Raw genomic sequence first — 24,278 nt, 5'->3', positions numbered from 1 at the left:
TGATGATGATGGAGGAGTGTAAACTAGGTTTGTGATCTGTAAATCTAGGTTCCAGTTTACAAAGTGCAATGCAGTTGATACAAATCAATAGTAAAGTATTTTTTGTGTTATTGTTAGACATAATTCCTGTTACGTAACCATTTTTAAAAAAAAACTTGGCAAAATGTATGTCATACTAAGGATCATATTAGAGAAAGATTTAGTATTAGTGCAAGGACACTGAAGGCTCTCTATATTTTATTGTCTGTAATGTTTTTAAAGAATTGCAATGCAGATAATCACTTATTTATATATACAGGCTGAGTACAACACTTTTATACAATATAAATATTTAAACTTATGCATAATAATTGTAAATGATATGCATGTGAAAACCGAACACCTAAGTACAAAGAATTAAAACTCTTTAAAAATGTACATTTGTTTTGTTTGTTTTTTTAATTAAATTTACAAAATATATTTCTATTAATTTTTCAAACAGGAATGCATGTAACACGTGTAAGTACAGGTAATTGAAACATTTTAATTTGTTAAATTATGTTTTTTGTTGTTGTTGTTGTTTCATTTGGGCTCAGCGGGTGTAATTCCATTCTCTGTCCACTAGGCGGCCGTGTGGCTCTTTGTTTCCCCACACACTGATTCTGGCTGTGACAGATTTTTTCCCATCTCTTTGATTCATCCCCATATACAACAACACACTGCTAGTTCCCTTTCTGTGGGGATTTCAGGCGCTAAGGCATGAACGCGCCGACCGGTACCGAATCGCTGTCGATGGAGATGATACATGCAGATGTGAATAGTCTTATAAATCCAGCGAAAATGTGCAAATAGTGTTTATATTTATGATAAAAGCGGAAAACAGGACGGATTGGGAACGTGCACTGGGCAGTCTGCTTCTGTTCACCAAGAGTAAGTAGCTTTGTTTTTTACACTAGCTTGCGTTAACATTCTACTCTGCGAATTTCACATTATGTTAGCGTTATATAACAGGTATGTAGTTACAACGCAGATAAAATCGCTATGACTATGTTTTATGGTTGTTTTACACGTCTTTGTTTAGAGTAACGTTATATGGCTGTTTGGTTGCTGTTGTTGAGGAGTGTTGCGAACTGCTGCGGCCTCACGTCTTATTTACACTTCAGTAGGCTAGTATATGTTTATGTGAAGTGGGGTTTTGCTGTACGCGTGTTAAAAATTAAAGTCTGATAAGTCCACATATTGGATTTGAACAGCGCTGTCCTTCTGCCATCAATCTGATTGGTTGTGTTTTAAAAGCTGTCTGCCTAAACAGTATGTAGATCATAGAGTTCGAATGGAATTTGTTGGTCTGCGTTGGAATGTTCGATAGCGATGTCCAAGTCGTGAACGAATCGTTATTTTGAATCGGATCTTTTTAGTGAATCGGTTAAACCTGTTTGCAAAACTCTCAACGATTCGTTTTTAATCGAATGGAATCGGTTCGAGTTGTTATTGAGTCTTCTGGGACATGTTCGATTCGTTCGATTCCTTTTTAACCAATTTATGAACCAAAAAAAAAAAAATATATATATATATATATATATATATATATATATATATATATATTATATACATATAGTTTTTTGTTTACTTCTTAATGTTTCGGATTAAAATGTGAAAACCAACTCTGTCTCATATAATTTTATTTAAACAATTAAAATTGTTCATTAGCTAAGTAATTTTATCTCAGTGTTTAATGTAAACGCACCCATTATATTTTTAAATATATTTAGAATTTTTTTATTTGCTGAATCATGGCTGAATCGAACTGAACACGGACACATTCCATTACAAGAATTTATTCATAATACGAAATAAAAATCAATTTTTAATAATAAAAAAACAATATTCCTTGAAAATGTTAAAAGCATGTAGCTCGTCACATTATAATGAACTCCTGAATCGTTTTTTGAACCAGTTCATTGAAACGAGCTATTAGAAAGAACCGATTTACGGAAATCTGGTGGCCTGGGCATAATTTACAGATTCAAATTGAATATTTGGGCGTCATATGTCTGTTTTCTTTTAAGTGTATAAATCAGCATAGACACAGAGGCTCAGTAAAGGCAACAGTAGATATAATGTTTTTCCTCATTACACTTTTAACAGCTTCCTAACAACTTTACACAAAGGAAGCAATTTTAGCTTATTTATTAGTGCTTGGTTAAAAGAAAAAAAATCTGAGACTAGATGTCTCTTGTGCTTTCTTGGCTGACATGCTGTTCCAACCACAAAATAACCATTTTGTTTGAGGCCTTTAGTTTTTCCTTAGATTTCAGATCTGACAAATCAGTTCACTGTATAATCACTGCTTAACTTCATGTAGGTCAAGAAGTTAAAGTTAATATTTTTATTTAGTTTTTGCACAGTTGGAATTTGCTTTTTAATAAGTCAATCTAGCAAAACCTTTCTTTGTTATTTTCTGAAGTATACTTAGTGCTTTTTAATGCAATCCTAAAGAACTCGACCATCACATTTTAAGAAACCTTTGTTTGGCTTGTTAAGCACATTGCTGAGTTCAAAGATCTAGGGCCCTATCATACACCCGGTGCAATGCGGTGCAATGCGGTGCCAGGCAAGTGTTTTTTGCTAGTTTCAGCCTGACGCAGTTATCATTTTCACGTCCTGCGCCATGTTGTTTAAATAGCAAATGCATTTGCGCCCATCTGTTCGTGCTGGTCTGAAAACGAGGTGTGTTCAGGTGCATTGTTGGCACGTTGCTATTTTGAGGAAACCTGGTCTAATCTTGTCTAAAGTCAATGGAGCAGTATGTTGTTTTTTTTTATGTAAAGGGCGCATTAGTAATATGAGCCTATAGGCGGTGTAGCAGCACACAAACACGGCAAATATTAAAAATAAAAGGATTTCAATATAAAAGATTATTATTGTGTACATCAAGATATGGTGGAATCCACCTTGTCCCATAGATGGTCTGTTTGTGCGCTTTAACCTCGCACACGAGCAGATCTGTTTCCTCTCTGGAGAAGCGTTCAGTCTTTCCGCTTGCAAATTCCGCCACGTAAATAGCGAATCCACCATGGCGCGAGCACAACTGGCTTTTAAAGGGAATGGGAGATGAGACTCTGATTGGTTTATTGCACGTTCCGCCCAAAAATCACACATTACTTATTAAGAGAATAGGGACAACCCTTTTAGACCATGCGCTGGGCACGACGACCATTTTTCCCGTCGTTAAACTAGCAAAAGTGGATTTGGACACGACTTAAGTGCACTTGCGCCGTGCGCTTTACACCATCGTTAAAAGATCGTTAAAATAGGGCCCTTAGATGTCTGGCAGCAGCCATATTCCTGGTTCTCAATGTGTTATAAATGATGAAGGAGGTGGTGAAGGTCTGTCTGTCGGACAGCTGTGTCCACTCCTTTTCTTTTCAAGAGACTCTTGATTTGCATATGGCCGCTGACCCTGTTTTTTGCCCTTCTTGAAGATGTTATAGTGGTTGATGGACTCATCCACTTACACACCTCCCATTTTGTATGGCATTATCCCGTTGAAAGCTCTTAAGAATGTCGCTTGATCCACCAGGACCTCAGGGGTGATGAACTGGATGTAGGTTGGCCCTTTCAGATCCCCTCCTTATTGGCAATGTCAGCGATCACTTATATTGCCTACATGCATTAAAAAGCTTGTTTATTTATTAATGTGTTTTTTGTGAGCGTGTGAATAGTTGCAGTCAGAGAATTTGGTCACACTCTAAAAAATGCTGGGTTGTTTCAACCCAAAATTGGGTCAACTATGGACAAACCCAGCCATTAGGTTAAATTTGTCAAATACATTTTTAACCACATGTTTGGGTTTGTCCATATTTGACCCAAAATTGGGTTAAAACAACCCAGTATTTTTTAGAGTGCAGACTTTTGGGAATTAAGTGCAGGCAGAGCAGCCAGTATTGCTGTGGGACATATTCAGAGAGATTTATTCCTAAATGAGTTTAGACCCAAAAATAGCACATCACTGTCTAATGTGTTTAAGCCTCTGCATTTTTAAAATATGACCCTAGGACAACAAACTCCCAAGCCTCTTTTTAAATAATAGGAGTCATAATACAAACAATTATCATAAACAGATTAGTTTTGATAAACTATGTACAAATGTTAATAAATAAGCATTTTAATATTTCAAGGCTATTGGTTTAACTTTATTAAAGCTGACGAGGAACGTTTAAAAAGATCTTCTCTATGTTTGTGTTCTCTTGGATTCAGGCAAGATGTTTGAATCAAAAACATTGGAAATCAAAAACAAAACCATACAGCGTGCGTGACTAATGCAGTCTAATTTCCAAACAAATTACTCTTATGTGCCAATTATTATATTAAACGGTTTTAAAAGGCGAGTTACCACCAGTTTGAATCAGTCTGACGAATGTTGCAACATCTTATTCACTTCCTGAGCTGCAAGTTATGTTTATTTTCAGTGTTCATATTCAATCAAAGCACTCACAGCGCGCAAATTAGATGCCAAGACCTGTGTATCTATAGTCAAAAAATGCAAAAAACAAAAAAGGAGATTAAAAACCAATACAAATGTTTTGGCAATACATTTAATATCTTGCGCACTACTTTATCTCTGTGTCTGATTCAAAGCGGGCAGAGTGCTAGATCTAACAAGCCGTGACTGACGGAAATAACCGTCATTTTTACCCTTCCGGTCATATATTGCGCAGCAAACATCAGTAATAACTTTAAGTTGTCAATGATGGCAGATGACCATGGTATAAGCATAATAATAATCCACGGCAAGCTGTGCATTAAACGATTTGAAATTTGAATGGATTTGTGTCTGTCTGCCTTTACCTCTATGTTGTGCAATAAAGTTGTTTAATGCACAGCTAGCTGTGGATTATGCTTTACATGATACATTTTCATTTGCTTGAAAAGCTTGGAATTTGTAAGATTTCTTTTTCTAATACTTTATTTAAGAAGAGGATTTTGTAACAAATGTCTTATAATGTTTTTGCTGTCACTTTTGATTAATTTAATGCATCCCTTCTGAAAAAATCTTCAGATTGGAACTTTTATACACCTGTCATCTCACTGCATTTACAATAAGTTTATGTATTTTGAGTGGGTAGTGGAAGTTTGGCTAAAAGGTGCTAATGTGCTTTCAGACACTGTCTTAGCAAATGTTTTGTGTGTTGGGCTCCCAGGGGATAATGGCAGACTTTTGTTCCTTATGTGGCAGATGGCCCAAAAAAAGGTCTGTTAAGATCATCTTTAATGGGTTTATGGCGCGAGCCTAAACAGATGCACTCGGGGGGGTTAATGTTAATGCCATTTTAAGTTTTGGCCAAGAGTTTGTGGCAACAAGATCAATATGACATAAAGAAAATAAGAATGCATTGGAACAAGAAGATCCTCCAGCAGTGTGACGGGAGACATGCTGGGGGTGTCATAGTCAAGTCAGCCTTTCTCTTTCCTCCTTCCTGTTTCAGAAAGCCCAGTTCCCTCATGTTGGCTATGGCTTTGGAACCAGGTCAGAGGAAAGGAGGAAGAAAGGAGAGGAGGGGATTGTCAAGCCCTTATGCTATTTGGTTCAGTGCCTGCCTGAATGATTTCTGCTCATTCATCTGACCTAGAGACACAAACGAAAGTGCTTTTCCACAAAAATACTGCGGATATAAACTTCACACACACAAGCCTTTTCGAGTTTGCTTCCAGAATGAACGCAAAAACAGTGATGAATCAAACCGAACTGTTTTGTGTCTCTATTCAAGTGATTTTGCCAATGAATGGCTTTGTGGCATCTATCCAGTCAGTGATGCATAGACGCACATCCCATTGCAGATAGCAGTGAGTTACTCCCTTTCAACCATTAATTATTCTACTTTTGCAGACTTCACACGTCCTTCATTCAGAAACACGTATGAGCAGAAGCAGCCAGACATCGCAGACGGCGTAATTGATTGTGCCTCTTGTCTAAGGTCTGTTTTGCAATTAGTTTTGCTCTTGCCAAGGTGTTGGAACTGACTAGCTCACTCAACTCGTGGAGGCTTTCCAGTTTCTCCCCCCTTGGGTCCTTTCTGTTCATCTGTTTGCTGAACAACCATATTTTTGCTTCTGACTGCTACATTTGCCTTTTTTGATTCAGAATAAAATCACCAGACCTAATATTGTCATTGTCTATTTGTTAACTTAATTTTTGTCTGTTTATCCTAGATTGATTTTGCACCCGGCAGAGCAACCGTTGTCTTTAATCTGTGTTTGACAGTTTGAAGCCAGGCTGTGTCGAAGGAACGTAACGCCCTGATATTTGAGCATCCAGATTTAGCAATCTTTTGATCATGGCACGCACTGCTCGGAAAAGATCTTCTGTCAACAAGCCTGTGTTTTTTCCCTTCCTCTCTTCGCTCTTGGTGAAAAAGAGTTTCTCTCACTTCTTTTTTTCCCCCTGGTTTGTTGCTGTTATCTTTTTTAGCTTGTACTGATGTTGCTAGATAGTTTCCAATCTCAAAAGTGTCGCGGTGGTTTAACACGGTCTGCTAAGATGGCGTTTGGGTCTTAAACCATAGCTGCTCTCACACAAACTCTTATATTAAGGCACTTTATAGCTTTGTTAAATATTGATCACAGCACACACTTGAGGAATCATTATATGAAAGCTCGCCTGCCAATAATGCTTTTTATGTTCCTTTGAAGTCCTTCAGCCTCACAGCATTTGGAGGTCTGTCAGATTTACCGTTATTAATGCAAAGTGAAACCTATTTTGGAAAAACGCCCTGTAGACAAGGCCTGTGAAAACACAACCTGCAGTCTTTAATTGGCCTTTATCAGCTGTCAAAACAAGCTGAGTGCAACCAGTTTGGTTTCCACAATCAGGACGGCTGGAGTCACTGTAGAAGGGCGATGGTGCGATTATGTGGGTCAACACCCAAAATGTGTTAATGTTTCCTTGACTTTTCATTAGCAATGTTTCCATTCACTTAGTTTTATTGATTTTGCATAAAAACACTGGATGGAAATGCGAAGATGCGCATAAAAAAATGTATGCACTGAATTGAGGTGACATACGCATAAACTACGATGGAAACGCATTTACCGAATAAATCCTTCAATGCGCAACAAAAAACGTCATGTGGCTTTGCCTCAACAGATCATGCGAGACCGCATAAGGCTGTTTTTTGTCTGATTTTGAGCTAAATTCTGACTCTTTTTTTGGGAGTCTGGACGATTTTCAGCTTTGTCATGCGTTGTTCGTGCAGTGTACAGGGGAAACGAGAGGCGATAAACCTCTTCTGGTCGCCGCTCGTGAGGGTATCGCACAGTTGAAGCAGAGCTATGAACCGATTGCCCTAAACTCAATGTTTTTTTCCTCTCACTGTGCCTGCGTGAAAACAGAAGTTAAACCATTTCATCTTTAATGCAGCAAGAAAGTTCTGAAGCCATCAAACTAGCTGCAATTTAGCGAACTGTTGCTTACCTTCAGTTCGTGTTGCAAAATGGATAAACCATATTACCCACATATTCCAAGCCACCTGCGTGTAGCCTACATATAGGCTACACCAGCACCTCTTTTATTAATTTACTTGATCATTAATTTAGCTACTTGTTTCACTTTTAACTTTCACTTTATTTACTCATTTATTTAAAATGTACTTTTTTATTATGGGAAATGTGAACCGCTGTCTATGAAAATATGTGGGGAAAATTAATTGTAATGTCAATTTAATAATAAAAATAATAATACTTTAATACATGCATTGGAAATGCTAAATCCTCTTGATATCGATAGCTGATATGGTGTGAGCCTACGAGTCGCAGCTCGATGATCGGACTGTATAGTGTGAGCACACAAACTGTGAGCTTTGGGCTTTACATCGCATGCGATTTACTCGCACAATGAGAGTTGGGAACGTTGCTGAAATCGATTTCTGTGTGATTGATAGATAATTTGATGATTTTCGGCTACCAGTGACATTAGGAATTCATTTAGCAATTTCTAAATAGTTTTTATAACAAAATGGTAAAGGTTCATAGAAACAATAGTTACATTTAACCATTGTAGTAAGGGCATGCATGATTGTTCCCTTTTTTTTGTTACTGTTCAGTATATTTATCATTTTTATTTGCATCTCAACTGAAAATCTTTGGCATTATAATGAGACAAATTATGTATTAAATACACTGAAATATTTCTTCTTGTTGCTCTTATATCTTAGCCTGGATGTCTATACTGTGTGTAAATCCATTCCTCTGAATTGTGCCGATTCTGTCCACAGAATTTGTACACTCAAACACTCAAAAATACACTTAAACTGCAGGTCTGCCAATTATGATGCCTCTTAACTACAAGCATGCTTTCTGTTAGCAAGCTAGTTTGGTGTTAAGTATTGAACACTCTTTCGTTTCGTGTCCCCCATCAAGATCTACCCACTTTAATCCATCTCTGTAAACGATAAGACTTAACAGAGTTATATAATGCATGTGAAAGTGGACATCTCACATCCATGTATCCTCAGAGCAGGTGATGGTGTTCAGGTTTTTCTAAATGGAGCTTTTAAAGCACTGCAGCATCTGGATGTCCACTGGACTGCAGCCAGCTTGCAGACAGGATATGATGTGTTTCTTTTCCCATAATTCGCATCATGTGTTTGATCTGGAAACCGTCTGTGCACCATGTGAGTTATTGACTAACCTGGATGAGTTTGCTAAATCCTTGGTTCAAGAGTTCATGACTGCTGTGGTTGGCAGTTGTTTTCTTATTCTGTGTCACGTGCATCTGTACTAGATTTCTTTTCAGATCCAGTTCCATTGATCTATCAGATTATAAAAAGGTGTTGGGTGTTTTAGCGAATTTTTCAATATATTCAATAATATATTGCTGCAGATAAATTAAGTATCATTATGTCTATTGTGTAAATCTCTTACATGTTTTTAAGGCTTGTATCTTTTTTTCTTGTGAATATGATATGTTGAGAGATTTTAACCATCTTTGATTTAAATCTTAGTAACAAAGATGCCAATAGAGTTGTGAAGTTTAACTTATTCCCTTTAATCAGTTCTTTTGAACTGTTTATTTAATTGATTCAGAAACACAAGTTATTTCATGACGTTTTTGAATCTTCGCTGAAAAATGTTCAACTGTGGTAATTTGCATGCTTTGAATGTTTTAGGACAAAAGATATGTTGGTACATATTGCGGTTTATTATGTATTGTTATCTTTGTGCAGTTAAATACAAATTGTTAAATATTATTCTCATGTTCACTGTTTTTGTTTTATTTCTGTTATTTGTTTAAACATTGAATCTATTTGACAGCAGCAAATAGTTTATTTAATGTGTGTGTGTGTTTGTGTGTATACTTTAACAAACTTTAAATAAACTCTTTGCTGCTGTCAAATAGATTCAATATGTTTTATTAAAATTGTGTTAGTGTGTGTGTGTATATATATATTTTTATTTACTTTTCTTCAGCATTTATGGATTATGTTGATTAAAAATTGCAAAAAAATACATTTTGTAATGTTACAACAGATTTCTATTCCAAATGAATTTTGTTTTTTTAAACTTTCTATTCATCAAAGAATAGTTAAGCAGCAGACATGAAGGCTGTAAAGCTTGTAGTAAAGTTGATTGTGGTCAAAAGTAACTTTTTTTTTGTTACTTATTGCCTAGTAAAAAGTTCCATAACCTTTGCTTGTTTGTAAAACATCTCACTAAACACAATTCCTAAGCAGGTAACAGAACAGATTTATGAAGCACGTTTAGCATGACTGGCTTACATCTGCTCTGAATTTTTTTTTTGTCATGACATTGGCAGTGGAGACAGTGGGTTGGTTGGTTTTCTGGAGGAGCAAAATCGAGCTCTGGCTCCCATTAGTAAATATAGAAGGTTCTCGGATGCAGATAGTCATGTAAAAAATAGCTCAGTGGAATGCATGGCCTTGGCTCTGTGCAATCCGTGCCAACTCTGAGCGCACGCATATAGCCTATGCGCACTGCAAGTCAGTTCAAAGCTCTTTGATATCGGGTGTTACTGATGGATCAGATGGGTATTTCACAACAGGAAGTGAGAGTCTCAAGCAGGAAGGGTTAGTGGAAAGTAAGATGTTTAGAATTTCAGCTGACGATAAGCTCATCTATATTGACTACAGCTCTTTGTACATTATCTGCATCAAGCTCCAGAGATTTACAGCCCTGCATTGTGAACAGTAGTTTACTAAATCTTTGGCACTCCTGATTTGTTAACATTCATTTTACTTTATCAAATAGGTTATAGTCTTTGCACTAACCATGCTACAAGCTTCTGGTACTTCTAAAGGCTTTGTTATGGAGCATCCTGTTCCCAATTTCCGGTCTCTAAGGATCCCTGATGGGAGTTGAAATAATGCAGAAAGAATTCCATACTGAAATATTCCAAAAGACAACCTAAATATAGTATTGGTTTTGAGGAGGATCTATTTACAGGCCCAGTAACCAAGCTGTGTTTTATGACCATGAAATTTAACTAAAAGTATTTTTTTTTTTATTATTATTATTAATACTGTTAAATGTTCCTAATAAGAAGGCCTGATTAGAAAAATTGGCCGATATATTAAAGTCGATAAATAATGTATCATTTCCTTCAGCTGAAACACTTCAGATGTGCACTGTTCACCATGATGGTTTTGAATTGCTTGAAATATAATTGGAATCACTTCAAAAAAGGAAAATAGTCTGTCATATACATACAATTATAATGAGAACTTTAAAATTGTGTGCTTGGGCCATGGCTTTAAATGGTGAGACTTTTGTTTTTGTAACCAGGTTCTCAAAAATGACATAAAAATTTGGTTTTCGATTTATCGGCCAATATATCTGTTATCGGCTTCCAAATCTAAAAAATTATCGGTATCGGCCAAAATGTTCAAATCGGTGCATCCCTCATTTTTTCTCTTATGCTCACCCAGGCAGCATTCATTTTTATTTTTTTAAATGCAGTAAAACAACAGTGATGTTATTACAAGTAAATGTTTTATTTATATAATTTAAAAGTAGTTTATTCCTGTGATGGCAAAGCTGTTACTCCAGTTTTCAGTGTCACATGATCCTTCAGAAATCATTCTAATGTGCTTATTTGATGCTCATGTAGCATTGTTTGCATGCAAGCATGTTTGAGGAATTTCAATACGACACCGCCTTGAAAGCACTATAGTGAACTGTTAAATAATTATCAGGATTTTCCAGAAGTCGCAGTTCTTCTCGGCTTATTTTTCTAAGTTGCCATTGCTACTAGCCAAGTAGGTCATACTCTTAGAAAACCACTCTTGTTTCTGTGACCTTTCTTGTTGTGCGTCGTCAAGGCATCGCAGCGTCTAAGCCGAATGAGTAAGTAGATGCAAAACAGGCACTGAGTTCAGTAGGGAACTATAACAATACCTTTTCACTCAAAACACAATCCTCAAGCCACTGAAACTGGCCACGAGAGGAATTTTTCCTCGATCACTAAACCGTGCTCCCCGTCTCTCTTGACGGCATCCCTGCAGGCATGCATACGCTTTCATGTCAGTGTACGGCGAAGCATCCTGTTTACATCACTAAAATGTCTCCATGCCAACGAGAGGCTGGTGAGGGGTGCTGGGTCCTGGCAGTGCCATGTGGGCTTGGCTCGGGCTCGGCTGTGTGTATTGTTTCAATGAAGCAGGGATTTCTCTGCCCTGCACTGAGAGGAGAGAGGAAAGGGAGTGTGGAAATGGGGCAAGGCATATGAGATCCCAGAACATCACAGCAAAGTTGTAGCCATGCTCTGCAGACTCGTGCATTTTTAGCATTCTTGTTTGGCATTTTAACAGAAAGCAGGTGGTTTGGACAACTAGATGTCGAGAGGACTGGGGCCTGAGAGTGGTCCGGATTTGCTTTCAGTAGTCTGAAGGTAAAGGAATGCACTTGCATCTAACATTATGTTTTGAGCTTGGCAATAATAGATTTTGCTGTCTGTCACTAGTACTGATTGGTGTAGGGCCTAAAGAGAACACACTGAAAATAGGTTTATTTAAACCTGAAAATAAACAATGTTTTAGGATTATAAAATTAGACATTTATAAATTGATACATTTAATAATGTATTTAAATTTTATATATATTTATGTATTTTTAACTTTTAAGTATATATATATATATATATATATATATATATATATATATATATATATATATATATATATATATATATATATATATATATATAATATGCAAGTTACAGTATCTAGCTGGCTAACATAAATAATGTTTTGCACTGAGACTTACTACCATTCAAAAGTTTGGGGTTGGTAAGATTTCTTTTTTTTTAAGAATTTTGAATAAATTTTATTCAAGGATGCATTAAATTGATCAAAAGTGCCAGTAAATACTTTTACATTTTCAACATTAATAAAAATAAATGTTTCTTGAGCACCAAATCATCCTATTAGAATGATTTCTGAAGGATCATGTGACACTGAAGACTGGAGTAATGATGCTAAGAATTCAGCTTTGCATCCCAGAAATTAATGACATTTTAAAATATTTTCAAAGAAAAATTATTCATTTTAAATTGTAATAACATTTCACAATATTACTGTTTTTCCTGTATTTTTGATCACATAAATGCAGCTTTGGTTAGTATAAGAGACTTTTTTCAAAAATATTAAAAAGTCTTACAAACCCAAACTTTTGAACAAAAGTGTACATGTGCTTATGAATTTATAGCCATCTTGGATTTGCATTTATTTCCAGCTATTATTGCAAATAAAAATATCTTGTATTAATAATAATAGAATAAAGTTATATAAAATAAAATAAAATACATTTGTGGTGGGGCCAGTTAAAATGTTGGTAAGTACAAATCTGAACTATTGGCGTGAATGTTCAGATTCCAAATGTTCAAAAATGTTTCTAAATCGTGAATTTAGTGTAATAATTTCCATATGTAGTATTTGGATACCCTTCTTGTCATCTAGCCCCTGGTTTCTCACCCGTTTATTTATTTCCTACTCTAGAATTCGGCTCTACTCACTAGCTTTTTTTTTTTTTTTTTTTTTACTTCCTTCTCTTTCGTCTGCTTATTTCTGCCAGTGTCATTATATCTGCGGATGTCATTATATCCGTCTCTCAGGGATAGATGGCTTTGTAGCAATGTGTGTGGACTAAATACAGGGTGGTTAGTCTCCAGAGCAAGCCAATGACAAGCATGAATTTCAGACCATTAACTGGTTGATGTTTGGCAGTCAAAGGTTTTTATAATGAACTGTTTCGTTTCAAACCGTCTTGTTAACTGCGTGCCTCTGTATTTGTTTTTTAGTTTGAGCCGAACTAATGGGGAGATCACACTGGCGGACACAAAGCTAGAACGCTCAAGACCAGATCATCTACTTCCTTCGTGCCAGGGACTCCATACTGTCGTGTTGGATGCAGCTTAATAAGCAGAAGAAGAGAAAGAAAGGATTTCTCTCACTCCAGCGGACTAGATTGTTTTCGGTATGATGAAAAAGTAAACTTGAATAGTTCCAGAAACCAAAAAAAAAAACACGTGAGACGGACCTAGAACTTTTGTGGGGGACATCGGGCTGAAGTGGGCGCCATCGTTTCCTACGTGGCATCGTTGGTCGGGTAAGGAAACGGGGATGACCAGCCTTTTCCGACGTAGCAGCAGTAATGGAGGGTCTAGGGGTGGCGGAGGCTCGGCTGCAGGCGAGCTCAACAACTCCAGGCCCAACCGGCAAGTTCGACGGCTTGAGTTCAACCAGGCCATGGAGGACTTTAAAACCATGTTCCCTAGCATGGACTATGAGGTGATCGAGTGCGTCCTGCGCTCCAACAATGGGGCTGTGGATGCCACCATCGACCAGCTCCTGCAGATGAGCATCGACGGGCAAGGCTCAGATGACAGTTCGGATTCAGATGACAGCATCCCACCAGAGGTCAGTGTCTTTTAAAGTACCTATATTCCCCATATGATTGCATTTCTTCAGAGGAAGACAAAAGCAGTGCTCAGCGCTAAGGATTTTTTCTGCAGGCCTGGTCAGGCCAGTGGTTTAAATTTGAACGTGCCCAGCACCACAACAAAAAAATTATATATTTTTTTTCATTGTCTATGAATTACCTTGTAATAAATACAGTTATGGCTCCAAAATTTTTGATACCAGTGAAATTTAACAATTCTCTACAATTAACTACTTGCCTAACTAATGTACATTTCAAACATTATTAAAGACAAGTAAACAGTCAGTAATAAAATAAGAACAAATAAATAAATTAGCAATAGCACAAATAGATGCATTTAAATTGAACTGTGCTTTTAGTTTTTCAGGTAGATCTAACAGTGACAATTTCGTGAACTGTCCCAAGTGTCTTTCACGCTGGCCCCTGAAAAGTGACATTTTAATAAATTAAAAGTGGTCCATTCAGCTTGTGCACTTAGCTGAATCTGTAGCAAACTACGTTTTTTGTCGCATTCTTCACACCTTATTTTAAGCGGGGTGTAATAATCAATACGTTTCTTACCCACTGTGACAGTCCTCTTACACCTGACTTCCCTGATAAGAAACTGTGTCAGGACTGGGCTTGGAGACGGATCTGAGACACATTACGGTGTATCTGTCTGTTTCTCCATCTGCTTCATGGCCCAGTGGACATGCTCTGCCATTAGACTGCGATGCGATCCTAAGTGAAGCATAAACTGCAGTGCATTTTGTTTGTACGTTCTGCCACGATTCTGTGTGTAGATGCTTTTAAGAACATCCCCCACTGGTGTATTTTTTTCTCTTGCATTATTTATAATCTTCTGTTTATATGGGGATGTGTTGGAACAGTATGTGCATGTGCTTTACTGCACAGGCTGTTTGCATGAAAATCACAGCAAACATTGACCTGAGATGCAATAAAAAAAAAATGTTTTAGGTCAATTTTCTTTCACTAGGTCACACCAGTATCAGTCTACTATACAGCCTGCATTTAATTAAATTATAATTTTTTAATTTAATTATCAATTTAATTTAATATGATATTAAATTAAATTTAAATATTATCCAATTAAATAAAAAAATGGCTTGGAGCTTTTAAATAAAAACACTGCTTTTTTATTTTTTTTTATTTGAGCATCAACAGTTGAATGTGTGAGCAGTGTCTACATGCGCAGTAATTCATATTCTGTTTGCCGTGATTTTGCAGTACAGCACATTGATTGATTAAAAAAAAATGTTTTGTATTTTGTAAAAAAAGATCCATTAGAACCATTTAGGATTGTCACAATACCAAAATTTCACATTTTTACATTTTATTTTTATTTTTAAATTGAATTTAAATATTAACAAATTTAATTAAAACAATGGCTTGTATTGTTCAAGCAAAGACTAGTCGAGTTTTATTTAATTATCAACTTGGTACCTAAGCATCCATATTTTTTGACATTCCTTCAACCATTACTCGTTTTAAATTAATATCTGTCCAATACTAAATGAATGATTCTGTGCATTAGAAAAATCACCTATTTTTTTCTCAATAAAAGTTTCTCATTACTGCTAATTGCATTTGTTTTCTCTTGTGCTTTTATCAGATTCTTGAGCGGACCCTCGAGCCAGACAGCTCAGACGAAGAGCCGCCCCCTGTCTACTCACCACCAACATATGACATGCACATATATGACAGGAAATACCCTGATGCTCCTCCTGTTCCTCCACCCAGGTTATAAACATTTTTGAGAGCAATTTTAAAAGAATTACTGAAACATCATCAGTCTTGGAAATAGGGTCATCACAGGTCCTTGTTCATTTAGTCACGGTTCTCTAAATTGATGCCCCCTGGTGTTCAAAAACCATATTGCAATTCCTGTTGAGCCGTTTGTTTGCGGTTTAATAGCCAAGATGCATGTAATTCCATTTCTCCACAGATGTAATACTCATTAATTCACAAATGTTTATTGGGTCAGACACAATGCAGGAGCTATAATTGAATTATTAGACTGATGTGAGCATTGTGAGTATTAAAAAACAAGTGCCATTGGGCTCTGTTATCTTTCAGATTCGAGGCCCAGCCTCCCCCTGGACACAGGCAAGTCCAAGGTTACAAAAACTGGAACCCACCGTTACTTGGCAATCTGCCTGATGACTTCCTGCGAATTCTGCCCCAACAATTGGACAGTATACAGGTGAGCATTTGTCATGTGATGCAACAATGTTTCAAAGTTTGGGGTCAATAAGAAATGTATTTTATTCAACAAGGATGTGTTAAATTGATCAAAAGTGACAATAAAGACATAATGTTACAAAATAATTATATTTCAAAATAAGTGCTGCTCTTTTGAACTTTATATTCATCAGAGAATCCTGAAAAAAAAGTATTTTTTCACAAAAATATTAAGCAGCACAACTGTTTTCAACATTCATAATAACAAGAAATGTTTATTTTGCATCAAATCAGCATATTGGAATGATTTCTGAGGGATCATGTGGTACATATGAGGAGTAAGAATGCTGAAAAATCAGCTTTGCATCACATTAATAAATTAGAATATTATAATAAAATGGAATAATCGGATTGTAAATAATAGAAAAGTTATTTTAAATTGTAATAATATTACTGTTTTTTTATCAACATTAAGGACTTTAACTATAATGATAACAATAAAGATATCGTCCTAATAATCGTTCTAAATATAACAGAAAAGCAGAGTCCACACAACTATAATGATAACGGCACAGAGAAATTATATCATTGGAATCATTTTCAGAACGTTTTTTCCAGCTGATTAACCATAAAAACATTGACAACCAATCAGAATCCATCCTGCTTTAAAGAGCTCAAGCATTTAAAGCAGCAGATGTCAAAACTGCAGTGGACATTTAGAATAAACAGAACGATATCGTCCGCTGGTGTGGATGCTAATATAGTTATTGTTACAGTTATCTGTATAGTTATCCTTCTTGGTGTGAACGGCCCTTTAGTTAGAGACATTGAAAAACATTAAAAAAAATCGTACTTACCTTTAAAACTTTTGAACGGTAATGTATCATAGACTGAACTAGAGTATCACACTGCCTTTAACACTTTTCCTTTTTGTTTAAGGGTTAAAGCATAGTCTGTATTAAAGTTAAAGTTATCTAGCACAAACTCTGATTTTTTTTTTTTTTCAAGTGCCCTCTGGGCTCTTTTGCTATTCAACAATATATATATATAAAAAAACATTAATAGTTCAGAAACATCTTTAGAGGTGCAGAGGTTTGGTCATTAAAACATGCTAATGCAATGCAGAAGTGCCGCAGGGAGGCCATTGTGTAGTTGCTTTTAAGCTCTTATGCCATATCATGCTCTCTTAATGGCTAGATTAACTATAATGGTGTCCTTGATCCATTGTACATATACAATTGTCCTGCATATGACGAATGTTCAAACATAAAGCAATGTATTTGATATTCACTATGACAGCATGACAGTCTCATGTTATTAAAGTTCACACTTAAACAGTATGTGTTTTTAGTAGAGTGAATCTTCTCTCAACATGTCTGGGTCATATTTCATCAAAAAATAAACATAACAAAATAGCCTGTTTTAAGCATATTTTCCTCCCTTTAAAGGGATGGTTCGGAGTAATTTCAACCTAGGGTCCTTTGCACCATGACCTCGAGCCAAACACCCCCCCAGAAGCCTTTTTTCCCTTGGTCGAACATTATTAAAGTTAGAGCTTATTTAGAGATATCAGCCGAATGGCTTAGTGCAGGCGCTAATGGATCCTAGGCTGTATCTCGTAAATTACCCCACTAATAATGCCCGGAATGGTACCAAACTTCTATGTAGGTTCTGTACTCATAAAATGAGGCATTGGAAAGTTTGTAAGTACATCAGGAGTTTATTTAAAAAACACTTGGCTGATGGCTTATGCCACCGCTAACCCGGACGTCGAGGTCACTTCTGTGATTTGGGAAAAGCCCGTAAAAGTCCTGGCAGAAAGTGATGCATAAGGAGGATGTAGTGTAACGACGCCCAGTTCCAGGAATGCACTAATATTTTGTTGGTAGTACCAGTTTGCAACAATTATTAGTTAACACTAAGTTGTCAAAACTTTGGAAAAAATAATAAAAAATGCATCGCTTTTTATTAAAATGTTAGTTTTCAGAAACTGTTTATTTTCAAAATTTTACTACAGAGAACTGCACTAAAACAACCCTGTTTTAAAGTTTGCCAGTTCTTTTGGATTTTAATGAAAGCGAGTCTGATTTTCTTACATATTCCGTACTCTTCAATATTCTGCAGGGCTCTCAGAGTACCATCTCCATGCCCTCTTCCTCCTCCTCCTCAGTACCCCAGAAGGACCCGACTGTGGCGGCCGCCACAGTAACAGGTGGAGCTTCAGAGCAGGAACGTAAACTGAAGCAATATTTGGAGGATGAGCGTATCGCTCTCTTCCTGCAGAACGAGGAGTTCATGAAAGAGCTGCAGAGGAACCGAGAGTTCCTCGTTGCGTTGGAAAGAGGTAGGAAGACGCCCACACGCTAAATGAGCATTTCTGATACACTCTACTTCCCTTCCTTTCACAGTTCCACCTACACAAATCCTAAAGAGTGAATTCTTATGCAAATTTACTCAGCCCGGCTTTGAACGTTGAACGTTGATGGTTTTGTTTTTTCTCCAAGGCCATTAGCAGTGTCTATTCCTCACAGCAAGATTTTGTTATGCTTTGTCATACGCATTTTGTGCTTTTCCACACAGATTGTTTGATATACCTTGAGCCTATGAGCGGTCTTCTTTGGATGACTTCATATCCTTGTTGAAAGCAGAATGTCAAAGACTTCCATAACACCTGCCTTCTGTGTTTTAGATCGATTAAAATACGAGTCAAAGAAATCCAAATCCAGTCATTCATCAGCTAGCATGGAGAACTCCACAGGTAGATATCATTCACTTGAACTGTGGTTTTGCATTTTGCGTGTGTGAGCATGTACGTCACGCTGCGTCTGTGTGTATAAACAAAAAGGCCCTGTTATGCTCACAGCAAAGGTATTTTATGTTCTTCTCTTAGGGCTAAAACAAGTTTTTAAAATACCTTAGCAGTGGTATACTGTTAGCAAACATCCCGACACCGCCAAAGCTGTTTGAATATGTAAATATGTTCTGAGTGCTTTCCTCTCAAAAAAAAAAAAAAAAACACCCCAAAAAAATGACAGTGGTGAGAAAACAGCAGTTAAGAAAGCATCTGATCATATGGATATGGATGTGGATATGTTTGCACGAGCTCTGCAATTCAACACGCTACATTTATTTAGCACTTTATATACAGATTGCTTTAAAGCAAGCAGCTTTACGGTATTAAACATGAAAAAACAGTGACTCTATCAGAATTTCAGTTTCTACTATAAAGCCGCTCACTAGTTGGCTCTCTCATGTTTTTACTCGCGGACGTCTGACCTTGACGGACTGAACAGAAGAAATTAACCAAGGAAGATTTCCACACAGAAGAAGAAGGAGCCACAGACCACACGTACCTATTATGTAATCGCCACCGACCAATGGTAGTTTGAGGTGTTTACCAGCCAGAGCGAACTTTTCGCTTCGAAGTTGCAAACTCCAGAAACATACTTAATTTTGATGTGATTTTGAATTAAATGAAAAATTGAATTAAAAATGTAACCCATTTTGCAACATTTTTGTTGTAGAAATCAAGATGCTTTACTTTTTTTCCCCTGAAACACAGGTGACCACTATGCTTCCGGATCTGTAGAGGCCTGCACAGTAGTCTCAGATGACGCTCTGTTCAGAGACAAGCTAAAGCACATGGGGAAATGTAAGTTCACCTGAAAATAATTGTTTATTAAAGATATTTGTTGAACGTTAACATTTCTGTTGAATTGTAACATTCTTCATTCTCATCTGCAGCAACCAGGAAGAAGCTGTTTGAAATCGCCAGAGGGTTCTCAGAGAAGACGAAGCGGAGGAAGTCTAAAAGAAGAACGTTGCTTCGGCATCATTCGTATCCTTCAAAATGTGCCAGAACCACTTTAGCTTAAATCAAAACAGTAGGAGTGTAAAAAATAAAATACTATGTGAAATCAGAATACTTTTAGAGCAAGCATGAAATAGAAACTAGGACAAAAATGAGGGAACTAGAGGAACATGTTTAGAGATATAGACTGAGTTATGATACTGTGTTTTTAATGTTGAACTCAGTCCCCTGTTTTGTGTTCAGCGAATTCCCCAACAAATGCTATTTATGGTTCTTGGCAAAGTAACGTTGGTTCAGTTGAGTAAATTTAGTGTTGGCTGTTTACTTTGACTGCACTTTCTCAGATTGGGCACAGCCAACTCCACTGCCAACCTCCTAGACGATGTGGAAGGAAACCCATGTGGTAAGACTTTCTCTACAATTTTCCAAACCATTTTTTCTTAATGTCTGATTTAATCTTACTGCCATTGACAGAATTTTCTGGCAATCTATGTTTTCACTGTTATACAGTAGAAGGCGCTATTACCCATCTTTTGAAATAGTACAGAATCTCCGGATCAAAACAGGCAAAATGAAGTACTGTAGAAACAAGTGAACAAGTTTCCTCATATTTATGTTCAAATTGTTGCTTTATGTAGCAAATTAGCTCAAGGGAAATATGAATAATTACAACTCGTTATAATTAATTATAAATATTTGGATCAGTTGATAGGATTAACTCGGTGTAGCAGAATTAATACCACAATAAATTAACCTCATACATGAATACAGTTTAGCAATGGAAAGAAAGCTGAAGCAGGACACAGGAAAACGAGAAGTTATAGCATTGTTTGAAATTCAGCAGATCAACAGCTTTGAGCAAACCATCAGTTTCTAGTCTAACACACCCTTCTTTAAAAGGGGTAGGGAATAGTGATACTTAATGGACCAAATAATTAGACTAAGTTTGATACTTGCATGTCTCGCCCTTTTGAATAAAAGTGTCCTGATGTAATTTGTTGAGGCTCCAGTTGATCTTTGCTGATGTGGTCTTGATGAGAGAGAACCAGTTGGAGTCAGAGGATCTTTGGTGAATGAAAAGACAAGGCCACAGCCTTGCACAAGCTTAGGGCTCCTTTGAAGACTTCTAGCTCAGCATCATCTTCACATCAGAATTTTCCAGAATCCCTGTGATCTTATGATCAGTGATCTTTTAATGTGTGAATATGTCACATCCTCTGGAGGTGTGTGAGCCAATATGAAGTTGTTCCTTTGTATCTATCTATCTATCTATATATCTATCTATCTGTCTATTTGTCTATTTGTCTGTCTGGGTGTGTCTTTCTAGATGAAGAAAGTCAGCTCAGACGATTGGCTGCACAGGAAGAGGAGGAGCCACGTAAGGAACCACTATCATGGTTAGTGGCTCATTAGTGAGATTCTTCACTTTCCTTTTGTGTCCTTTTTTGTATTTTCTAAACCCAACTACAGGGGCTTCAGTGCGGATGATTAATCATCTCAGAGATGATATTCAGATTCGTTCCACTAGAATAAAAATCCTGCAACTGACATAGATATCGAGTAGTAACTAACCTCTTGCAAATTTCATTCCAGATCCCTCCTCTGTGCTCTTGGGAAATTAGGATTTCCATGGTGACCTCAGAATGACCCATGGCTGATAGCTCCTTATCTCAGCGGCTCCAGTGCAGGCAATCCCAGACTCGAGAGGGACAGCCCAGGCAGGACTGTATGATCATTTTGTAGCAGCCTTTTTGCAAGCCTAAGATTATTGTTACCTACATTTGATTACTATAATAATTATTGTATTGTAACTGTTTGTTAATATTTGGTTTCATATGTAAAATTCAACAGCTATAGTACTGATTTCCTATGTATTTTTCTTTTTTATCCCTAATGATCTGAAAAGAAATTCCCTTTTATGTTTGTATAAAAATATCAGTTACCTGAGGAGTTTCTTTCCCCATTTAAGTTTGATTTGACTTGTCACCATTAGAAAAGAGGCAAATAATTGATTTATTACTGTCCAGAAGTGACGCAACTAACTGTCAGTTGTTTCAGCGCATTAGTATATAACTATTTCTTTATTTTCAATGAACCCTGCCACTCTCAGTCTAATCTGCACATTAAACATCAACAGCATTTCCTCAAAGAATGTACCCAGACTGTCACGTTTATTATTCAAAGGGTTCGGGTTTCTTAGGGGTTTGTTTTATCCTTTCTTAATCATTGCTATCAAGGAAAAAAACATTATTCAGGTCTCCATTTAGTGTGGTGTGATTTTAGGGTGCTGAATAGTCCATTTCCATGGCCCATTTTTACTTTTTTCATACAATTAAATCAAAACAGAGTTCATTTAGATGAGTGGTCTCCGGCCAAGAAAGGCAATGCACACTGTCAATGCCAAAATTTAATTTGAGTAATTTTTACAGAAAAAGAGAAAGGCGAATCGCAGATCAGCCAAAAAGTTGGCCTGCTTCTCATGTTTGCACTGCCATATCTGTTTTATAAAATATTTGAATGCTTTTTTTTCAATTGTGTCTTCGTGAAAAGTGATTCGATTTGTTTGTTTGAGCCGGTATAGTTTCCATTTGAACATCTGTTTTGTTTTGTTTTTTATCTTTGAACAGAACAAGCGGAGTACATTTTTAATGATTCTGTCTTTGAACCAACCAAAACGCTGGTTTGCTTTTTCTTGCAAATCACACTGAATGATTTACCCTAACGCTGTGCTTCCAGTAGGTCACGTGACTATGTCATAAGGTCAGAGGTCTAACTGTGATCCACCAATAAGAATGTGCCATTATGTTCCTTTTAGTGTTGTGCATCCCAGTATTGATTCAGTGTAAAGTAGCCAATTGGAGGACACTGTGTGACATTTATGATGTTTGTTTGTGTTTTATGTATGTCAGATTGTCCAACTGGTAAATCTGGTAGTTTGAAACCACCTAGTCACAGTATTATATGTGCCGAAGCACACTTTTTGGATTCCTCGATGGTACTGATACACTTCAAGCTCCTGAAATGGCTATTGAAACTTGCTAATTTTGTTTAAAGGGCATTATGTACAGTATGTGAAGTCATGATCATGTTCATGTCACTTATGTTATTAAATGATTTTTGCCATTATTACAGATTATATAGGTATCCATAGGCATCATCAATGACGTATATTTCACATACAGTAATTATATGTTCTGTGAAAGTGTAATAGCCTTTATGAAATATGTGCCAGTGCCATGCATATTTGCATGATGATTTTTTTTTTAATCTTTATGGATGGCACAGAGCAACAAGTCAGTAATTAGTTTTGAAAATGATGTGAATTGAAAGAACAAAGGTTTTGTAAGAGCAAAACCTTGTTGAGAGTAGCAACGCATACCGCAGAGCCCATGTTCCCAACGTTGTCGTCTGCGATTTAGGGCAGGAATGTGTGATATTTTCCCTTCCATCCTGCTTTTTAACATATTTCATCCTCTCAGGGAACTTGCTCTCATTTCACTTTCTGCTAAAAGCACAACTAAAACTGAAAACTTCATAGCGCAGATGCTTCATTGATATGCAAGGTAGCGCCGTCTGTTTACTAGTCATGAGGTTGATATGAACAATTCAAGGACTGTGTGGATGATCTGCTTCGGTATGTAGCCAAGTTCCTTTTCTTGATCACGTGTCCTTGCGTGTTTACCCGAAATGTTTTCAAGATCCACTTCTTCATCTTCTGTCTTTATATGGGAGAGATAGAGGAAGATGTGTTCAGAGAGTGTTGTGTGCGAGCCACGTGATTTTAAGTGGCTCTTAACAATTAGTGGAATGTAATATTTATACTGTATTAGAAGGAAACAACTGTACATAGTAATTGGCCATTTTTTAACATAAAATATTTGATCTTGCAATTATTTGTTTCTGTCCCCTTTCTTTTGAAGAATATTATCCTCACCAAATTAAGTTGACTCTTCCTCTGTTTGTCCAAAATAAATGTGATTGTCCCGCATCACATCATTCACTTAAGACTATTTCAAGTTCTGGACTTTTCTTGCAATCCAGATGTTTATTAGCTATTGGAATAAATAATAAAATTGTTGTACTCTGTATGATCATGTCATTTTTTTTTTTTTTTTTTTTTTTAAAGTCTATTATTCAACAAAGATTCTAGGTTAGGTACAGGAGTACGTGGAGTTGGTGTCAATAGAAAATGTAAACGATAATTATTATTTTATTTTTTTATGTTAAATGTCAGCGTCTTTATAACTTGCAGAAAAAGTGTACCAAAAAAAACTTTAAAGTTTTAGTTAAAAGGTTTGAAAATTCTGTTCTATATAACTTCAACCAGTAGAGGGCAGTACACAGTCCCTTATCA

At 36.6% G+C, this 24,278-nt stretch overlaps 1 protein-coding gene across 2 annotated transcripts; it reads left to right on the top strand.

Annotated features, from left to right (window-relative positions):
* The first annotated feature begins 667 nt into the window (after nucleotides 1-667).
* Nucleotides 668-24,010, top strand: cuedc1b (CUE domain containing 1b). Of its 2 annotated transcripts, none has more exons than XM_084126207.1 (11): nucleotides 668-909; nucleotides 13,292-13,910; nucleotides 15,545-15,672; nucleotides 16,009-16,135; nucleotides 18,238-18,457; nucleotides 18,803-18,871; nucleotides 19,676-19,765; nucleotides 19,858-19,951; nucleotides 20,269-20,327; nucleotides 21,252-21,321; nucleotides 21,518-24,010. In XM_084126207.1, coding segments are annotated over exons 2-11 (1,155 nt in total). In that variant the 5' UTR covers nucleotides 668-909; nucleotides 13,292-13,613; the 3' UTR covers nucleotides 21,519-24,010. The 2 variants fall into 2 exon arrangements, with proteins under 2 accessions (XP_083982333.1, XP_083982334.1); XM_084126208.1 differs by lacking the exon at nucleotides 668-909 and adding an exon at nucleotides 11,667-11,884.
* Nucleotides 24,011-24,278: the final 268 nt, after the last annotated feature.

This window comes from Abramis brama, assembly GCF_963993115.1.
Source record: "Abramis brama genome assembly, chromosome: 10".
Taxonomy (NCBI): Eukaryota; Metazoa; Chordata; class Actinopteri; order Cypriniformes; family Leuciscidae; genus Abramis; species Abramis brama.
This window is presented reverse-complemented; position numbering and strand designations above follow the sequence as displayed.

Coding starts and splice junctions, on each gene's coding strand:
- cuedc1b (XM_084126207.1), top strand. CDS start 13,614: ATGACCAGCCTTTTCCGACGTAGCAGCAGTAATGGAGGGTCTAGGGGT. Junction 13,911..15,544: donor ATGACAGCATCCCACCAGAG/GTCAGTGTCTTT, acceptor TGCTTTTATCAG/ATTCTTGAGCGGACCCTCGA. Junction 20,328..21,251: donor TGTGGAAGGAAACCCATGTG/GTAAGACTTTCT, acceptor GTGTCTTTCTAG/ATGAAGAAAGTCAGCTCAGA.